We start from the raw sequence: 19,919 nt of genomic DNA, 5'->3' as shown, positions 1-19,919 counted from the left end.
TGAGAAACAGTTCTTTCTTCATTTATTCAGCATATGTTTCACAATTTCAAATTACTTTGCCCCCCCCCTGGGAAAATTTCTGTGGATGGCCATGATTGTAAGTAATATTCATAACAGGTTTAGTGACTTCCAGGTGTGGGTAGTCCTATCTACATGAGATGTGAAAGATGCTTTGCAAACGTCGAATGTGTTTGTTAATTGATATCACCTCAGCATACATATAGACGATTATCATAAATAACGTTATCTAATTCTAGAGAGTACTATATACTGTTTTCTAAATATATGCAAACTACAACCCCCCTGTGACTGAGACGTAAGCTTAAGAGTTTCTACCTTTAGAATTTGAAACTCTAACCACGCGGCGATCACACTGCGGATAGCACTTCAACTTAATCATAACGCTGCATGTGAGAATGTTTTTTTTGTTTTTTTTAATCCGCAGTTTGTGCGGAGTATGTGTTCGGAATATACATAGAAACGTTTTTTTTAAAAGAAAGCAAACACAATCAGTAATACATTCTAAGCAGAAAGTTAAATAATTAACTGAGGGACAATCTTCCATTTTGTATTCATAGAAAACAAATAAATTATCCTTTTTGTAAAAAACAATATAATATATTATAGCTTCTTAAAAAATAGTGACTTTGAGTAAATGCAAAATTATCAATAAAACTCTTTATTTGTAAAGTAATATAAAATATTATTTGAAAACTGTCTTAATACGTTGTATTAAGTTCAAAGGTCAGTTAACAGTTTGAAAATTAGCATAGCTCAAATTAAGAAAGCTCACATAAACTATAGTACTGGTCAGGTGTTGCTCCAGGTTACAAACGTTACGAGACCAAAAAAGTAATGACCGTTCGTTATGCACTTAATATAAGAAACTACCAAACATATTGATGTGTCTGTCTAATGGGAGCGTTTGTTCTCTATTATTCAGTAACTACAGGCGGAGTAGTGTTGTACAATGTTTGTTAGTGAAGCTTCTTCGGAGTTTTGGTATGGACAAAGCATAATTATATTGTTAAAATTATTTCTGGTTTTGATCACTGTTTATGTTAACAATTAATAAAATAATAATAGTTTTTGTTAATATCCACTAAACAATCTCTTAAGGTATTTTATAATAATATTTTCAACAAAGCACTGAAATTAATTTTCTAGTATCGCCATCTGTTGTTAATATATTAAAATACTTTGATGTGAGGTTTCTTTTATAATATTTTACTTCTATCAAATTCATCAGCGCTTATCACAGAGCGAATAATTTGTGTTGATTTTTAATTTCTTTAAGGCTAGATGAAAACACTTCTCAAAATACAACCCTAAATACAACTTTGGCGGTTAAGACTTGTCAAAAATCTATGAAGAAAATATGGACAAACGTGACTTGTGCAAAACGTGTTGTGGATACAATTTTCCACTTTGTTTAACTTGGTAGAAACTAATAAAACGTTTAATTCATAACTTGAAATACGAAGGATAATCATGATTTTAACTTGCCTATTAAGCGTGATGAGATATTTTATTTTAGGACACATGTTCACAACATGTTTCCTGTCCTACTACATGGCAAAGAACCAAGGTGGACGATATTCACACTTCCTGTGACCACTCTGTAAACACCGACCACAATTTTCGAACACCTCACCAGAAGCAACATGGCGAAAGGCAGAACGAATGCAGTGAGACTTTTTGTCACGTGGGAACCATTACTGGTAAGATCGAGTTTATAACTATTATTTTCGATGTGATTTCGAGAAAAGGCCTTTTGTATACTATATGCTTCGTTTACTTGATTTTTTACTGAGCTGTCTGCACAGTGAATGGTCGTTTATTTATATCTGTTATATATATGCTAATTTTTTTCTATATCTCAAGGCCTGGTAGAGCCAAGTGGTTAGGGCGCTCAACTCACAATCTGCGGGTCGCGGATTCGAATCCCCGTCCAATCAAACGTGCTCACCCTTTCAGCTCTGGGGGCTTTATAATGTTACGGTGAATCTCACTATGCGTTGGTAAAAAAAAAAAAAGTAGCCCAAGAGTCTTTAACTAATAAGTTAGGGATAGTTAGCGCAGATATCCCTCGTGTAGCTTTGCACGAAGTTCATAACAAACCAATTATGTTATAACCTGGAGTGATTGTTTGTTTCTTTCAGAATGTTTACGCAAGCTACACAAAAGGAACTCATATTCGTCCCTAATTTTGTACTGATAGACTAAAGGAAAGGCAGATAATTAACGGCACCTGCCGTCAACTTTTAGGCTACAATTATCTGAGCAATGAGGGGATTTGACTGTCACTCTTATAGTGCATTTACGGTCCGAAAGCGAGGAGCGCGGTTTAACGACAATTCTGTTTAACGACCATGAATTCTCACTTCACAAACCAGGCACAATAATCATTAGACCACGCCTAGCTACGTGGAATGATACTTGGATGATTTATGTATTCGTAACTTGGAAAATAATTTTTAAATTTGATTTACCTTTTCTTCTAACAGTATGTATTGAATCAACAAGTTACAAATAACGAGGGACCTGAATGGCACTATACTGTGCGATAGGCATGGCCTTGTGACTAACGTTCCGGGCTGCGTATCAGAAAGTCCAAGGCTTGCGCCGCGGTACCGCTGAACATGGTCTTCCCTTTCAGGTGTGGGTGCGTTATTAGAGTGACTGTTCAAAAAAAAAAGACAAAACCCTTGGGACAGCAGGTGCTGACTGGCCTCCTCCCTCTCTCTGATCAGAAGTTAAAAGTCAAAGACGGCTGTACCCCAACCCTATACTATCCCTGATGTGGCCACTTAGTCCATGTTTTGCATAAAGTGACATTAAAGTTGAAAATACGAATTCCACAGTATTACATCAATAGAATTTTTAGTTAGTTAATACAAAAGTTACATCAAAGTTGATTTTGTTACAGGTTTTTGTATTTAATGGTACTATGTGCAGAGATAACTGTAGTACATTAGATTGTTGTTGTTTTTTGGGGGGAGGCAAAAGAAATATTTATTTAGTTACAATAATTATTGCAAAATTACTATGCATTGGCCCCGTGTTTGTTTATTTGTTATTAACCACAAAGTTGCACAAATGGCTCTCTGTTCTGTGCCCATCGTGAGCATCAAAGCCCGAATTTTTTTGCACTGCAAGCCCTTAGGCTTACCGCTGAACCACCGGGAGGGGGGGGGGAGCATATCAACCTCTACTGGATTTGATTTTGATTTATACATACAGTCTCAAAATAGTATGAATGAACGACCAAATTTATTTTAAATAATTAATATATATTGTATTTCGTTAAATATATTTATTTTAAAATATTTCCAGCTTTGTGTAGTTGTATAAACCCAATTTCCAATGCCAAACATGTTACCTAATTCATCAGTTGTTTGTTAATTGTATTATTACGAAGTGAAAAAACAAAATAGAAGGAAAACATGAGAGAATAACGTGTTCAAAAATATCGGGATGTTCTGTATTAACTGGCACACAAGTATATGTTACACGTATTCAAAAATATCGGGATGTTCTGTATTAACTGGCACACAAGTATATGTTACACGTATTCAAAAATATCGGGATGTTCTGTATTAACTGGCACACAAGTATATGTTACACGTATTCAAAAATATCGGGATGTTCTGTATTAACTGGCACACAAGTATATGTTACACGTATTCAAAAATATCGGGATGTTCTGTATTAACTGGCACACAAGTATATGTTACACGTATTCAAAAATATCTCGAGATGTTCTGTATTAACTGGCACACAAGTATATTTTACACAGTTTTGAACTGGCACACAAGTATATGTTAAAAAATGTTTTTCTTTTTTCCCCCTTAGATTTATGTAATGACCTGTGTACCCCAGAGGTGGAGATACATAGCTTGATGAAAGACGATGTTCCCAGATACAAGCTTCGAGTGGATACTGTCACCGAATTTATAGGTTAGCAGAAGCAATGATCTGCACATAATGTAGATTTGAGATGACATTTCACTATAAAGATGATCAATTATGTGTGTGTATTAGCATCCATCACCCAGAGTTGGTTAGCTCGATTACCGTACTTTTTTGTAGGTTAATTGAAAACTGTCCGGTAATGTACTAAGGATATTTTATTTTAGAATTTTTCCCAGAGAAAGGTTATAAAAAACACCCTAAAATAGGGCATATTCTCACTTTTTAAAGGCTTTTGGCTTTCAATTTAGAAACACAAATAACTCATCAGTTAAATGAGTCAATTATAACTTTCCACAAAGTAGAGTATGCAATTAGCATCTAACGAGGTCATCAGGGATTTAATAACAAAAGAATGAAGCAAAGAGAACATTATCCAGCATTGTCCTTTATACAGTTTTTGCATCATCAGCTAGTACTGATAAACGTCTCAGTTTATAAACTTGGATATAAACCTTCAATATCTAAGTAAGTCAGTAAAGAAGTAAATACACCTATAAAGCTAAACACAAAAAAATTAAAACAAGCTTAAAATAAGTTGAGGCCCCCGGCTTACCGGTAATCTTGTGGGCTTATAAACTAAAATTCAGGGTTAGATAGAGGCAGCGGGCACGGCTCTAATAGCTCATTGTGTAGCTCTGTGCTTTAAAAAATAACAACGTAATTTTGTTTATTATTCGAGATATAGAGATTTTATTAAATGAAAATGGTAATATTTCTAAATTATAAGTTTATGAAACTCGTAGCTAAAACTTTGAAGTCTGTTGATGAGATTAAGTGTCCAATATAGGTTAACTATGTATGTGGATAGCGGAGGTACAAGAATATCACAAGAAAGTGACCAGTTCTGTAAGAAATTCACATGGGTTCCTGGGTTTGTACGGCTAAATGACTTTTGTTCTTGCTAATGCAGCTACCAAACGTGTATCAATGGAAAAGTATACGGTACTTTGTATGGAAAATAAAACGTTTTATCTGGTATGAAGGTTTAAATAGAGTTTTATTTATTTGATGTAGTAGCTATTTAACAGTTTAGTGAGTTGATTTATAAGAACTAAGCTCTCATTAGCCAAATCAGGAAGACTTGCTTGTTTGTTGAATTTCGTGCAAAGCTATTTGAGAGCTATCTGCAATAGCTGTCCCTAATTTAGAAGTGATAGACTAGAGGGAAGGCAGTTAGTCAACACCACCTACCGCCAACTCTTGGGCTACTCTATACTAAAGAATAATGGAATAAACTGTCACATTATAACGCTCTGAAGGCAGAAAGGATGAGGATATTCGGTGATGGCATTCAACTTCGTGACCCATAGATTGCGAGATGATATCCGTAACCACCAGATGTCGATATCCTTAACCATCAGGTTATGCAAGGAAGGAGTAAGTAGACGAAGTAATTTGTTACAGTAATTCTTTTAGTTCTTCTTATTACTATCATTCAATAATTCACGAGTGATGAAATCTGAGAAAAGATCCGGGATACCTAAAAAGATGCAAAGGTTTTATTTCGTTCTGTAGATAAAATTGTGATAAAACAAATGTTGTAGTTAACAAGCGATTAGATTAAGTTTGTAGACAGATGCTATAGAAACGTTTGTTCAACGGCCAGGGAAGATTTCCTTACTGTATATAGCATTATAAAAACTGTTAGGATCACGATTTATAAGGATATCTAGGATAGACAGGCTAAAGTTGTTCTGAGTTTTTCACAACTATAATTCATTTTCAGGAGACACGAGTTTAGATATTCTGGAAACTTGGGTGCGTGATCCCTAGAATGAAATATTACAAATTTATTATCAGTACTTCTTGTATAGCGGATCGTTTTAAATTCATACAGACAATTGGCAAACCAGGATTGTTCATGGTCACAGAAAAATGCGTTATACAAAAAGACGGGCCAACAGTTAGCATGACAGCAGCGCCATCTATCCAGTGAAAAAGGGAATCATTGAATATAGAGTGAGTGTTGGTGACAGAGAGTTCAAGGAGTTGTTATTAAACTTTTCGGAATTGAAACTATTTACTAGATGCAATTCATTTCTGAAAAGACTAGACAGGCAGATGTTGTTAGTTTCATTAACCGGATTGTTCGTAAGAAAAGTGAAGTTATGGCATAAAGTAATTTTTTGAGTTGTTAGTGGTAATAAGGGAACTATATATTTAGCTAGTTGGTGGTGAACGCGACGTTCAAGTTCATTCCTGATTTGAATTGAGATCTTTTGGCTGTAATCCCTCTAGTGGCTCAGCTGTGAGTCTGACGGTTTATCGCGTTAAAAATCGGGCACAGCACAGATCCCCCACTGTGTAGCTGTTTGACAGGGAGTAGGAATGAATTCACAGCCGTCTTTGTTGAATTGGGTTTGGATATTAAGATTGCAGTGAATTGTTACATTATCGTTCATGAAAAGTCCTAGTTCATCAGAGTGGATATGATCATGAAGACTCCTAGTTCATCAGAGTGGGCATGATCATGAAGAGCCCTAATTCATTAGAGTGGACATTATTATAAAGACTCCTAGTTCATTAAAGTGAGCATGATCATGAAGAATCTCAATTCATTAGAAAGGATATGATCATAAAGAGTCCTAATTCATCAGAGTGGATATTATCATGAAGAGTCCCAGTTCATTAGAGTGGATATGATCATGAAGACTCCTGGTTCATCAGAATGGGTATGATCATAAAGAGTCCCAGTTCATCAGAGCGGATATGATCATGAAGAGTCTTGGTTCATCAGAATGGGTATGATCATGAAGAGTCCCAGTTCATTAGAGTGGATATGATCATGAAGAGTCCCAGTTTATTAGAGTGTATATGATCATGAAGACTCCTAGTTCATCAGAGTGGGTATGCTTATGAAGAGTCTTGGTTCATCAGAATGGGTATGATCATGAAGAGTCCCAGTTCATTAGAGTGGATACGATCAGCAACAACATTCAAGTATACTCTGGGTGTTATTCTATATTTCTAAAGGAATCAAAATACCCAACCCCTGTCATGAAACAAGACATGCGCAGTCCACAGATTTAATCGCTGATAATGAGCTGTCATGTTTGTATGTAAGATAGTTTGAAATATATAAATGTTTGTAATATCCCTTGTTAGTACTTTTGGAGAAAGCTAAATCCCGACCACTGTTGAAAAATCAGTTATATAAAACTCAGTCTGGTATTTGACATTTTACAAGCCTATTCAATCGTCATTTCTATCTGTCAGACGCCAAGGATTTTTAGCCGCAATCTTCTCTATTGACTCGTTGATAAACTCTTAACTACAATCATACAAACCATGATATCTGAAGTGGATTTAGTAGAGGTCAGATTCCTCTTGACAACAGTCTAGTTGGACTTTCTTATATTCATAGTAGGGTTGGATTATATATTAACCCATATTGGACGCATTACGAAAATACGACGGAAAGTGTTTTCTTTGAATTTTTTTACTTAAATAAGCCTCCCAGCGGCACAGCGGTATGTCTGCGGACTTACAACGCTATAAACCGGGTTTCGATACCCGTGGTGGGCATATCACAGATAGCTCATTGTGTAACTTTGTGCATGATTACAAACAAATACTTAGATAAATCTATACTACACAAAAACTTGTTTTAGTGAAATATATTTTGGTAAGTTATAAATGGGTACGATACCTAAAAGTAACATTGTTCAATTAATGAACCAACAAAAATAATTCCATGATTTAGTTAGACTGGAAGAAAGAGCATTAAACTTTAGAAATGAATCATTTGTATGTGGATTAAGCAACAAAGATAGCTCTGTTACCTGTTTGTTACAATGTGTAATAGAGGGTTAAGTAAGACGCGGAAAACCTTAACGATGTTTGTGTATGCCTCCCCCCCCCACTCTCCCCCAATTTTTACATTTTTATGGCTCAAGCTATCATCTAGCACAACACGTGCAAATAAACAGTGTTTTACTAATGTGTATGGGCGGTGGGACCTGATAAAGTGGTTAGTCAGTAAGTGGAAGAACTGTGAACTAGTTAAATCACTTGCAGTACATATATAAATGTTATACCAACTTAAAAGAGAGTATTTTCTTTTTTTTTTCGTAAGTTGGTTATTTGGTTTCTTGTTGAGTACAAAGCTACACAATGAACTGTGCTTTGCCCATCACGGCTATCGAAACTCAATTTTTAGTGTCGTAAGCCTGAAGACTTTCCGCTGAGCCGCTGGAAGGCTTTTTCCATAAGTTTGTTTGTTGGCGCAAAGCTACACGCTGGGATATCGAAACCAGATTTTTTCATAAGTAATCGTTTGATGAAAAAATTTTAAAACTCACTAATTCCTAACAATGCTAGCGTTACGTTTTAAAATCAAAATCTTCATAATTGAGGAAAGAAAATATTTTTTTATTAATCAACTTTTATTACGATATTGAGATTTGATATAATATTTCAAGACACTCGAACTATATGTCCTACAACAGATTATAGTTAAAAGTTGGTATTCACAGAATAATATGCTTAACGTAGGTTGAGTAGGTTATATTACAGCCTTACAACTTTGTTACTAGCGATGTAGCCACCTCCGGTCATGCTCTCTAAGTGTATCTAAGTTAAAATTAATTAAAATTACAATTACAATTACAGTTACAATTAAAATCACCCCGTTTCCTTCAGAGATGGGTAATAAGAAGTATCACTGTTTTCTTATCTACTGGGTGATAAGTAGTCTGATAATATTTCTTCTCATGGAACTTTACTAAGAGTAAAAAAAACTTCTCATGTACTTCAGGTGAGTCAGCGGCAAATTACGGACTCACAACGCTTAAATTCAGGGTTAGATTCCGAACCGTACACAGAGGCAGATATTTCACTGTATAGTCTTGTGCTACAATAAATAAACCAAAATACACGGAAAGCAATTGAGATTGAAAGTAATGATACGTGTATTTCAACAAAAGTCGTACAACATAGTTGCTATTGCAAATGGCTCTAACGTGAGTATGTCATGTCCAAAGCCCACCATTTCCCATTCTTACTTTGCATAATCCATCTAGTGTACGAGGACGACTGTTTCCCATCGCCTTCTTCAGCAGTTGATCGCACAAAAATTCATCGACACTGCGTCTGGCCCCCAGTGGCACAGCGGTATGTCTGCGGACTTACAACGCTAGAATTCGGATTTCGATACCCGTGGTGGGCAGAGCACAGATAGCCCATTGCGTAGCTTTGAGCTTAATTTCAAATAAATAATAAACACTGCGTCTGGTGATGTGACCATTATGTCTTTGTTTGGAACAGTATTAATACCGACTTTGTTCTCCAGATGCTTGAGGTATGTGTCAGAGATATAACTTATTTTGGTGAATCCATACCATGTTGGGTCGTTTCAGAAGGAGATACTTCTTGATTATGTTGCTTATTGTTGCTTGGGGCATGTGAATGACTTATTGCAGTTCTCTTCCTTGATAGTCATGATGCCCCAAGTTGATCCATATCCCTAATACCATTAAATACAAAGGATATCTCCGACTTGGAAATTATAAATCCCCGACGTGAATCCATCGTTATGATCTTAGTGTAAGAATGTTTTGCGGTGAAAAGGATTGTTACATACCATTCCCAAAAGCAGTCAGTTTTTAGTGGCATCACATTACCTATGCAATACCAAACACTGTCAAAATACAGTTCTGATACATGCCATTCCACAGCGACTTAATATATATGCAGTGTTTGTCATGTGACTTGCTAATATGTATATTCAAAATCGTTTTAATATAATGCACTGAACCCTTTGTATAAGTTATCTCTATCCTGGGAGATAGAACAACCCAGAGAAAATCACATGCACTATGTTGTAAAGTGAAACTTTATGATTTAGTATGCTAAATTTATGTTATTTGATCGTATGACATATAACAGACAGAATATATACAGATTATAGGGTGATAGTCTTATTTAAAATAGAGCTCTATATCATTAAGTATTTTAACAGACTTATTCAGTTGATATACAGCCAACTTATACAATGTTTTAAGACATTGCACATTAGACATTAAACAAATGTAAATAATTTCATAATTCGTATTATTCTCTTGTTACTTTCCATCTTTTGTTGTTTCATGCAATGTAAAAGACCCGTAGTTATAAGACGCACATCACTGGAAATGAATAGGGAGAATTACAAATTACTTAACCCTGCGTTAATCTTCTGTACAAATTTTTCATAACCTCTCTTCCTGGATTCGAGTGGACCACATCATAAAAAAATATTTAAATAATAATAATAAACTATTATTTTGGAAAACAAAAAACACTAACACTCAAAATCTTTTCCTTTATTAATCAATAAATGAACGTTGAATATTACAAATTGTTTCTTTTTTACCACCTAAACTAAGTGTAACAATTTAACACAATCTAGGTGAATACTGAAGCTACTGAGAACAACAAACATGTACGTGTTTTTATCTGTCGGCGTCGATATTTACAAAATATTTGGGGGCTGTGAAGACCCCGGAAGACTAACGCAGGATTAATGCAGATAAAACTAAAGAAATGAAAGTCGTCCCTTATCTTTCTTATAAGTTTGATCAGCTAAGTCTTATCTATGTGAATGGGATTGCTTGACTTATACAACAGCGGTTTAAAGTGGCTACTGTGATCAAACCTTAAACTATGATTATAGGGGTTTGGTAACTACTGTGACCAAACCTTAAACTATCAGTATAGGGGTTCGGCTACTACTGTGACCAAACCTTAAACTATTATTATAGGGGTTCGGCAACTACTGTGACCAGACCTTAAACTAGGATTATAGGGGGTTCAGCAACTACTGTGACCAAACCTTAAACTATTATTATAGGGGTTCGGCAACTACTGTGACCAGACCATAAACTATTATTATAGGGGTTCAGCAACTACTGTGACCAAACCTTAAACTATTAATACAGAGGTTCGGCAGTTATATATATAAAGAGCGTTTGGACAAACGAAGGGCGAGCTCCCCCCCCCCCCCACGATCCTCAGCGGTAAGTTTATGGACTTGCATAGCTAAGATCCTGAGTTCGATTCCATGCAGTGGACACAGCACAGATAGTCCATTGTGTAGGTTTTTTTGCGAATATCCGAAACAAACTAAACCATTAGAATAAGGAAATATCTTTGTTCCATGATACAATGGTGACAAACAAACAAACAAACAAAACGGAAGATTAAACTGTTAATTTCTAAGATAGTCATGTTAACAAGTTCATAGTGTTGTAATGGTTTTTATTATTGGATGGTTTCTTATGGATTATTTTGGAAAAATAATACAAAGTCCAGTACACTTAATGATAACAAAAATCATTGTATTTCTTTGTGTTCTACAGTTTGACTCTTTGTATAATGTACTTCGCTGTTTACACATATGAATACCCATATGTTAGTTTAACTTATAATCTAAATAGAGATTTCTTGTCATATTAACACAAAACATTAAACTTTAGATATTTATCCTATACGTCATACTCACATCTAGGCAATAATTTAACTATTTCATGTAACTTCAAAGGTAAAATGCTGAACACAACATATGTATTGTATGTATCCCATTGACTTTATGGCTTATATATATGACCACATGTACGTTAGTTTATTTTACAAATACATAGTCTCTAAAAAGACCGTCACATTATAACGCCCCCACGGCTGAAAGGGCGAGCATGTTTGGTAGGACGGGGATATTCTGAATACATATAATTAATTTCCTATTTATTACAGTTTAAATATTTGTATAGTGCATTTCATGGATCACAAGTATGAGTATCCATATATTAGTTTAACTTACGATTTACCTACAGGACTATTTTTGTATTACCATAAAACATTCAAATTCTTGATATATATTTTTGTATACATCAAACTTACTAACGGTAAAGCAGTAAAGTTTGACTTTACAGTTTTCATACACAACTACCCACACATCAATTTAGCTTACAATCTACATAATCTTGAAAGAGACCGTTTTCAATGTTAACCTGAAGTAATCAAACTCTAGATATTTTTGCGTCCAAACAAAATATACGTAGTAGGATGAAATTCACTATATCATGCCATACATAGCCCTGTATTTATTGTTAAGTCCTAACAATAGATTAAATAATTTTGCTCCAACTAAATATAGTGACACTAGTGTTATGTCTTGTCAACTATTTTCTAATCAAAAGACTCATGGTAGAAGAAATCCGTTCACATACTTTTCAAAAACAGATTTTCCATTATATAGACTAAGTGAAATAAATAGCGAATACTTACCATTTTGTGTTTCATCATAACGAACGATAGGATACCACAACTTCTATGATTTTCTATAGAACATACACTTTGAAGTATGAAGCACTAGATCGCTGAGTATAACTTTTTGAGATAAAGAACTTATACCAAACATTTATAATTGACAAAATTTCATTAATTTACAATGGAACCTAAGTGATATAAAATAAACTGTAAACAAACATACAACATGTGTAAAGTGAACTTTAAATATTTATAGACACAAACCATCTGTGACGAATATTATAACAAACAAGAAACACAAAGAATTTGTTATATATAGGCCTAATAGTGTAAAGGATGGTCACATGGCATAAGTCACAGATTAATTAAGGTTCATGGAGTATTCCAAGAATACTGGGCCTGTTGGTCCCAGTTGGTTATAGTATTCGTCACAGATTAATTAAGGTTCATGGAGTATTCCAAGAATATTGGGCTTCTGGCTCCCAGTTGGTTATAGTATTCATCACAGATTAATTAAGGTTCATGGAGTATTCCAAGAATACTGGGCTTGTGGCTCCCAGTTGGTTATAGTATTCATCACAGATATTTAACGTTTGTCCTATGCATGTTGTACGTTCGTTTATAGTACATTTTATATTAGTTAGGTCCTATTGTAAAATAACGAAGTCTTGTCAATGTGTGGCATGAGTTCTTTATGTCAAAATGTTAAACTTATCATCGTCTGAGCGATCTTGTATTTGGTTCCTCAAAATATATGTTCTATAGAAAAACTATAGAGGTTGTGATATCCTATCGAATGTTATATAAAATGGTAAGTACTGCTAAAATTTTTACATACGTGAACGGATGTCATTTACCACAAGCATTTTGTTTAGAAAATCATTTGACAAAATATAATATCAGTGTCGCTATAGTGGGAGAAAAATTATCACCTCTAGATTTTAATTACTAGAGGGTAAACTCAGATGTGTTAGGACTTAGGAATGAAACTATATAATACATGATATATTGAATTCCACCTGATTATTTATATTTTGTTTGAACACAAAAATATCTAGAGTTTGAATGATTAAGATTAACATGAAAGCAGTCCTTTTCAGGCCTCCGCAGATTGAAAGTTAAATTATTGTGTAGATAGTTATATATGTAAACCATAAAGTCAGACTGTCTTTCATTTATTTAGTTTGACGCATACAATATCCGTATATGTGTGTGTGTGTGTGTGATTCGAATGCATATGTTAATACATTAAATACATTGCAAGACTCACATATAAATATTCACTGTACATATATATTCAAATTGTATCAAATAAAATATTAATTTAATAGATGTAGGTCATCATAAATTCAATATAGCTATAGTGCTTATTTTACATTTGCACATTTTCTATTACTGTTAATTTATATGGTTCAGACGAACATATTCAGAGTTTAACATTTTATATATCCTATACTAAACAGTATGTTTCTGGTCTACATCGATTGTAAGTTAAGTTAATGTGTGAATATAATCCATAAGATACATATCACAAGTTTGGATGCTATAAGTTAACACTAAAAAATAATCCATTTCAGTATTACGTATTTGTAAGACAATCTACTGTAAGTATAGTCATATATTTTAATGTCAAACCTTAATGTCAAACTGTACTGCATTACAATTCGTTAATGTGGTGAATTCAGTATATATCTATAGTTTAAACATTTCACATATAATGCGACGTGAAACAGTCTGTTTCAGGACTATATAGACTGGAAGTTAAATAAGTGTATGGATGTGAGTATATAGCATAAATATCTATAGTTTGAATGTTTTATGTTGATAAAAACATTGTTTTTTTACGTAAATTGTAAGTTAGAACTAATATACTGACAATTATATGAGTAAACTACAAAGTATGCTATACAGATAGCCAACCTATAATGTATGAACTATTGGTTTTATGTGTTCAAACATTTTGATTATAACTGAAATTGAAGTGAAACAATGAATTACAAAAGGTGACATTAATGATAATGCAGAAACTAATAACGTGTTATGAACAATACAGAATGAAATAGTAATATTTGTTGTATAAATTGACATCCATGTTAAGATCTTCTGGTAGATCCCTCGTGAACCACATAACAAAACATCTGCCCATTCTACTTCGTCCAAAACGATCTTGCCCCATAGTAGTACAATATGGAACTATCTGCCCTCTGGTAGCACCCTTTGGAACTACAGGTCAAATGGTGCCACTTTTTGAAACTATGACTACACTTGAAATCCCTGGCCTCGAAAGGTATCCTCTACTGGATTAACTCTCTTGATATTCCCCCTTCTTCATGCCTTTAGGCGCTGACATCTCTTGGGTACAATTTAAACCCCCCAATTACTAGAATACATTACTTTCAACCAGAGCACTAGATTCTGGATCATATTTGCATTCAGCTCTTTTCAATAGCCTCAAAGGGAAAACAAACAAGAGACCTATTTCAACAGCTACCAGTCTCGTTCTTGTGAAAGTTGTGTGTATATATATATATATACACAGTATATATATAGTATATATATATATTATTATTATTATTATAAAACATGGTGGAATTGAATGCCATTCTTGAGGCATGGAAAATAAAAGATGTAAAATGTGTTTAAACGACATTAAAATAGCACAAAAACAGCGAGTATTTCAAGCTTATTTGAGTACTTGATGATACTTCAAGAACTCAGAGGAGAACTCTTTTTTCGGTTTCATACAGGGATTTTTAAACCATATTTCCTTGGTATTCTCTCAACCTTCCAAATAGTATCCAGAACTACCCGCAAGTAGTCCTATCACTTTATTGGTTGATCTGTGCAAATTCCCGGGCTAACCCAGAACCATAACCAAAACTCTCAAGTGATTGGTTACTGTTATGTTGAGTTAGCCGGTTGCCTACCTACTTGTACTAATACACCACTGTCTTGTAAGAGATATGGCATCCAAGTACTGCCTTTGCTCATTAATAACGAATTTTTCGTAGCTTTCTTAGTACTAATGAGTTAGCGTCAGTAACCCAACAACCTGTCATGGGTGCTCGTGCACTTACTCCGTTGCTAGGCAACATCTTTATGTAACTTTCTATGCCACTGACCTAGCTAGCTGAACTTTATAGTTCTCGGCCTCATTTCACAATACAGGCATCTTTACTTATGCCCGTTCTCCATGTACATGTTCACTTAAAACTCTTAAAATTGTTATAACTTTACACTTAAACTCTTTTTAATTATTAAATATGTTGAAGCAATTGCAAAAAATCCCTCAGAAATATTCAATTGCTTCAGACATATTAAGTGATAGCACCTAATTACTAATATATCTTGCTGAATGATAACATTGATAGGTTGATAAGATTTAATGAGTGATAAGGCCTACAGGTAATAGGACTTGCCGAATGATAATATTGACTGGTTGATCAGATTTAGTGAGTGATCAGACCTACAGGTAATAGGATTCGCTGAATGATAATATTGACTAGTTGATAATATTTAATGAGTGATGAGACCCAGAAGTTAATATAACTTGCTGTAAGATAACATTTACTGAATGATAAGACCTACAGGTTAATAAGACTTTCTAAGTGATAAAGTTTACTGAGAGATAAAACATTCTTAGAAATGAATATTACTGAATGTTAAGACCTACTGAGAGATAAGACTTAATACATGATAAAAGTACTGATTGGTAATACTCTTGGGTAATATGACTTACTGAGTGATAACATTTATTGTTAACTAGTAAGTCTTAACATTCAGTAAACTAATATGTCAGTAAGTCTGAACATTCAGTAAATTTACCAATTAGTAAGTCTTGACATTCATTAAATTTACCAATTAGTAAATCTTAACATCTAGTAAACTTAATAATTGGTGAGTCTTGACATTCAGTAAATTTACCAATTAGTAAGTCTTGACATTCATTAAATTTACCAATTAGTAAATCTTAACATCTAGTAAACTTAATAATTGGTGAGTCTTGACATTCAGTAAATTTATAAATCAGTAAATATATCCACACAGAAGTCTAAAAATTTACCCCTACAGTGGAGACCACTCTATTTGTAGGTCGTATTGGTAAATTTTCTGAATGTTAAGACTTACTAATTGGTAAATTTATTGAATGTTAAGACTTACTAATTGGTAAATTTATTGAATGTTAAGACTTACTGTATGCCAAAAAATATATGAGCATCGTCTAATATTATCGGTTATCAAAACCTTAAAGTGAAATTGTAAGTATATTAAAGTCAGTTAAAATAATGGTCAGTGTTTCAAAGTTTTTGTTTAGGTTTGTAAGTGCATGCTTTGGAAATTCAGACTAAACATTTAATCTGTGAAAACGGAACATCACATAAGCATCTTTCACTGAGAACAAGTTTTATTATTTTATATCTCTTAATATCGACCATTGTGTGTAATCTATTCACATTACAACGTACATTTTACTCACTAAGTTTCATAGCAATGCAAACTATGCTTTGTGATAATTTTTAAGTAGAAAAGCATTGTACACATACATGTAAAGTTAAAAACAAAAAACTAGATGGCAGCACCACAAACACAATGACAAAAATCTGAAAGTAAACGAGTATTGGGATAGTCGTTTATAATTGATTGAAATTTATATTGACAAATAATGAGAGCAATATTTGATATATTGAATGAGTTCAACTCGTCAGCTCTTACTGTTACGTTTTTTCCAAGCTTACGCGTTTTTTATTTTCATAGGTTACAAGAATAACGACTGGATTCAGACCCCCGTCTTACCGAAGGATACCGAGCTCAACCTCAACCCAGAGTTCCTCACCGGATTGTTTGCATACTTTCGTAAGTTTCACTTACTAACTATTAACTATTACTATTACAGTCGTCACACAAAACATGGTCGCTCTTTCAGCCGTGGGGGCGTTATAATGTGACTGTCAATCCTACTACAATCCTACTGATTAACAGTGATATCACTGAACCCAATTTAAAAGTTTGTAAGACTGCCAGACCTAGAAGTGTTCACCAGTAATTAGGTAAAGAGGATTCAAAGTTATCTGTTTTGATCAACTTTACAAACTTCTAGTTTAGGTCTAGCTACCTGCTTCTCTATAAAGAAGCAAATACGTTATAAACTTATAACTGTGTCAACTAGCCTTAGATAACTATACTTCAGTTTAGCTTATTTTTGTTAATCAGTCTTACATACTTTTAAATTGGGTTCAGTGATATCACTGTTAATCAGTCTTACATACTTTTAAATTGGGTTTAGCGATATCACTGTTAATCAGTCTTACATATATTTAAATTGGGTTCGGTGATATCACTGTTAATCAATCTTACATACTTTTAAATTGGGTTCAGCGATATTACTGTTAATCAATCTTACATACTTTTAAATTGGGATCGGTGATATCACTGTTAATCAGTCTTACATATTTTTAAATTGGGTTCAGTGATATCATTGTTATTCAGTCTTACAAACTTTTAAATTGGGTTCAGTGATATCATTGTTATTTTAATAGCGAGATCCTAATTGAGAGCTGTATAAGGCTGTTACAGAGATGTAACTGGATCGAAGGTAAAAGTTTATATGTCTGATGAACAGAGATACGGATGGAAAGTTTTTTTATAATTAAAAAACATGTAGCTAGATACGTTTTGGTTTGATTAACAAAATATAACTAGGTGCTAATTAATGTTAACTTCTTATCAAGTTAGACCTCTTTGAAGTCTGGTAAACAGAGATACAGCTGGGCGTTTCTTGGTCTGATTTACAGTGATACAGCTGAACCCTTCTTAATAAGATTAACAGACAGAAGTCTGGGATCACTTTGTGTGATTGATAATGATGTAGCTGAACACTTTTTGGTCTGAAAAAATATTCTGGGTATTTCTATACGTGATAAACAGAGATATCACAGAAGATTTTATAGTGTGATTAATAGGGATATCGCTGGACAGTTCTCGGTATGTTCAACTGAAATATAAATGAGAACTTTTATATCTTGACCTAATTGTAGTGTTCTTGTATCCATATATCCGATTGTTAAGTTCAAGTATCCACAAAACACAAATTCTTGAAATTTTATGCAGAGAATTATTATGAGATTGGACAGCAAAAGAAAACAAAAAACACAAATGAACAAATAAAACAAGACCTTTATTCAGAATAGCGTTTATGTATTTAACTAAATTGGCTGGCTTCTTTATTCGTTCTAACTCAAACTAGCTGCTGGAACTGAAAAGAGGGTTTCTAAGAATATTCGCACAGGACAAGAATAAAGCATAGAATAATGTAATATTGCACTTTCAAGTCTAATGCGGTATCCTACAATCTTTAGATTATCTACCGAAACGAGTGTTCCAAATAACATACATAAGAATAACAAATATCAACTCATACAAACTTCTACAGTATCAGTGTCACCGCCCTTGAGATGGGTTTGCCTCACCTGAGGGAATAGACACTGATAGAAGCTTCTGTGGAATATCCGTTGCATTGTATTCAATATTTACCCAAATATAGGGAGTTGTTCATGTTTGCGACCCGTAGACATTCGGTTTCCAAAGATATCCTTATCTATGTGTCGAACACCTGCACGAAAATTTAAAAATATTGTACGAATATCTCTTACTACAAGTGTATTCGAAATCAACTTTTGGAGGGGTGAAATTCTTTCAAATGTGACATCTAACTGTGTTATAGTTGGACTGCTCTTGATCTGATTAACACAGGTGAAAATTATACATGTCTTAAATATACATTTTAATAATTATAAGTTTTTGCATACTCCTAGTTAGACTGGCACGTTAAATTATTTTCTGTATTAATTCTTAGATCTAATTTGTGCATAAAGCTTGTTTTAAACCTAAGTTATTGCAAGATTAAGTTGCATTGAACTTCAGTGAAATAATATGATTAAATAAGTTGTTTTCCTTGAAAGCTAACAAACTTTAAAGTATCAGTTCTAAATAGCTTAATAACTACAAGTATACTGAGCTGAAGATGTGGTGCAATTAAATATGGACCGAATACAATGAAAAATATCCAATAAACCGAAAAACGCCCAAGTTGTGAAACTGAAAATCACTTGAACGTACCAGCATTGTCATAACTTTAGTTGCAAAAGTGAAAGGGAAGTTTCTCTAGCTGACGTATGTATGAGGATATTCTATCAGTAAAGGTATTCTATCATTGAAAAGGTGCGGGGGACATGTCCCCTATGTTTTCCATGAAAAGTACGCCTTTGCATATCAGTTAAAAGTCTAAATCCAAGATAACACTAGTGATCGTGACGTCAGATTCAGCCCTGCTTCAGTGTCATGGTATCTTGGAGAAATGTGTTGTGTAAAATTAGTATATTATGCAACCTTATAGACAGCATGTTGAGTCAACTATTTAGACGATTTGTGAGTCTGTTTTCCATAAACGAATTGCGTATAAACACCTGAAAATAAAAAGGAAACAACTGTCTCAACATAAAGCGACCATTAAAACAAATAATCTAAGCTAAGAAGCGTACCTTTATTGATCAGATCTACAAGAAATGGAGATTTGATTCTAAAGATTACATTAGACAGTAACGTTTAAGTGGTAACGTTTCCATTGAAATACAAACTTAAAAAGAAAGCTACGCAGGGAATAAATTATTCAAGATCTTTTTGTTAACGAACTTAGCGCTATG

General features: G+C 33.8%; 1 protein-coding gene across 1 annotated transcript in view; it reads left to right on the top strand.

Annotated features, from left to right (window-relative positions):
- Window positions 1–17,073, top strand: part of LOC111087130 (trafficking kinesin-binding protein 2-like) — a gene marked incomplete at its 3' end in the record, with an annotated part of 56,844 nt that extends 39,771 nt beyond the window's left edge. Inside the window, exons 2-4 of the mRNA XM_022392689.1 lie at window positions 1,538–1,721; window positions 3,856–3,960; window positions 16,975–17,073. Of these exons, the coding sequence (XP_022248397.1) occupies window positions 1,538–1,721; window positions 3,856–3,960; window positions 16,975–17,073 (388 nt within the window). The remainder of the gene's footprint in view (window positions 1–1,537; window positions 1,722–3,855; window positions 3,961–16,974) is intronic.
- Between the last annotated feature and the right edge of the window lie 2,846 nt (window positions 17,074–19,919).

Source organism: Limulus polyphemus, unplaced genomic scaffold (assembly GCF_000517525.1).
Source record: "Limulus polyphemus unplaced genomic scaffold, Limulus_polyphemus-2.1.2 Scaffold1771, whole genome shotgun sequence".
Classification (NCBI taxonomy): domain Eukaryota; kingdom Metazoa; phylum Arthropoda; class Merostomata; order Xiphosura; family Limulidae; genus Limulus; species Limulus polyphemus.
This window is presented reverse-complemented; position numbering and strand designations above follow the sequence as displayed.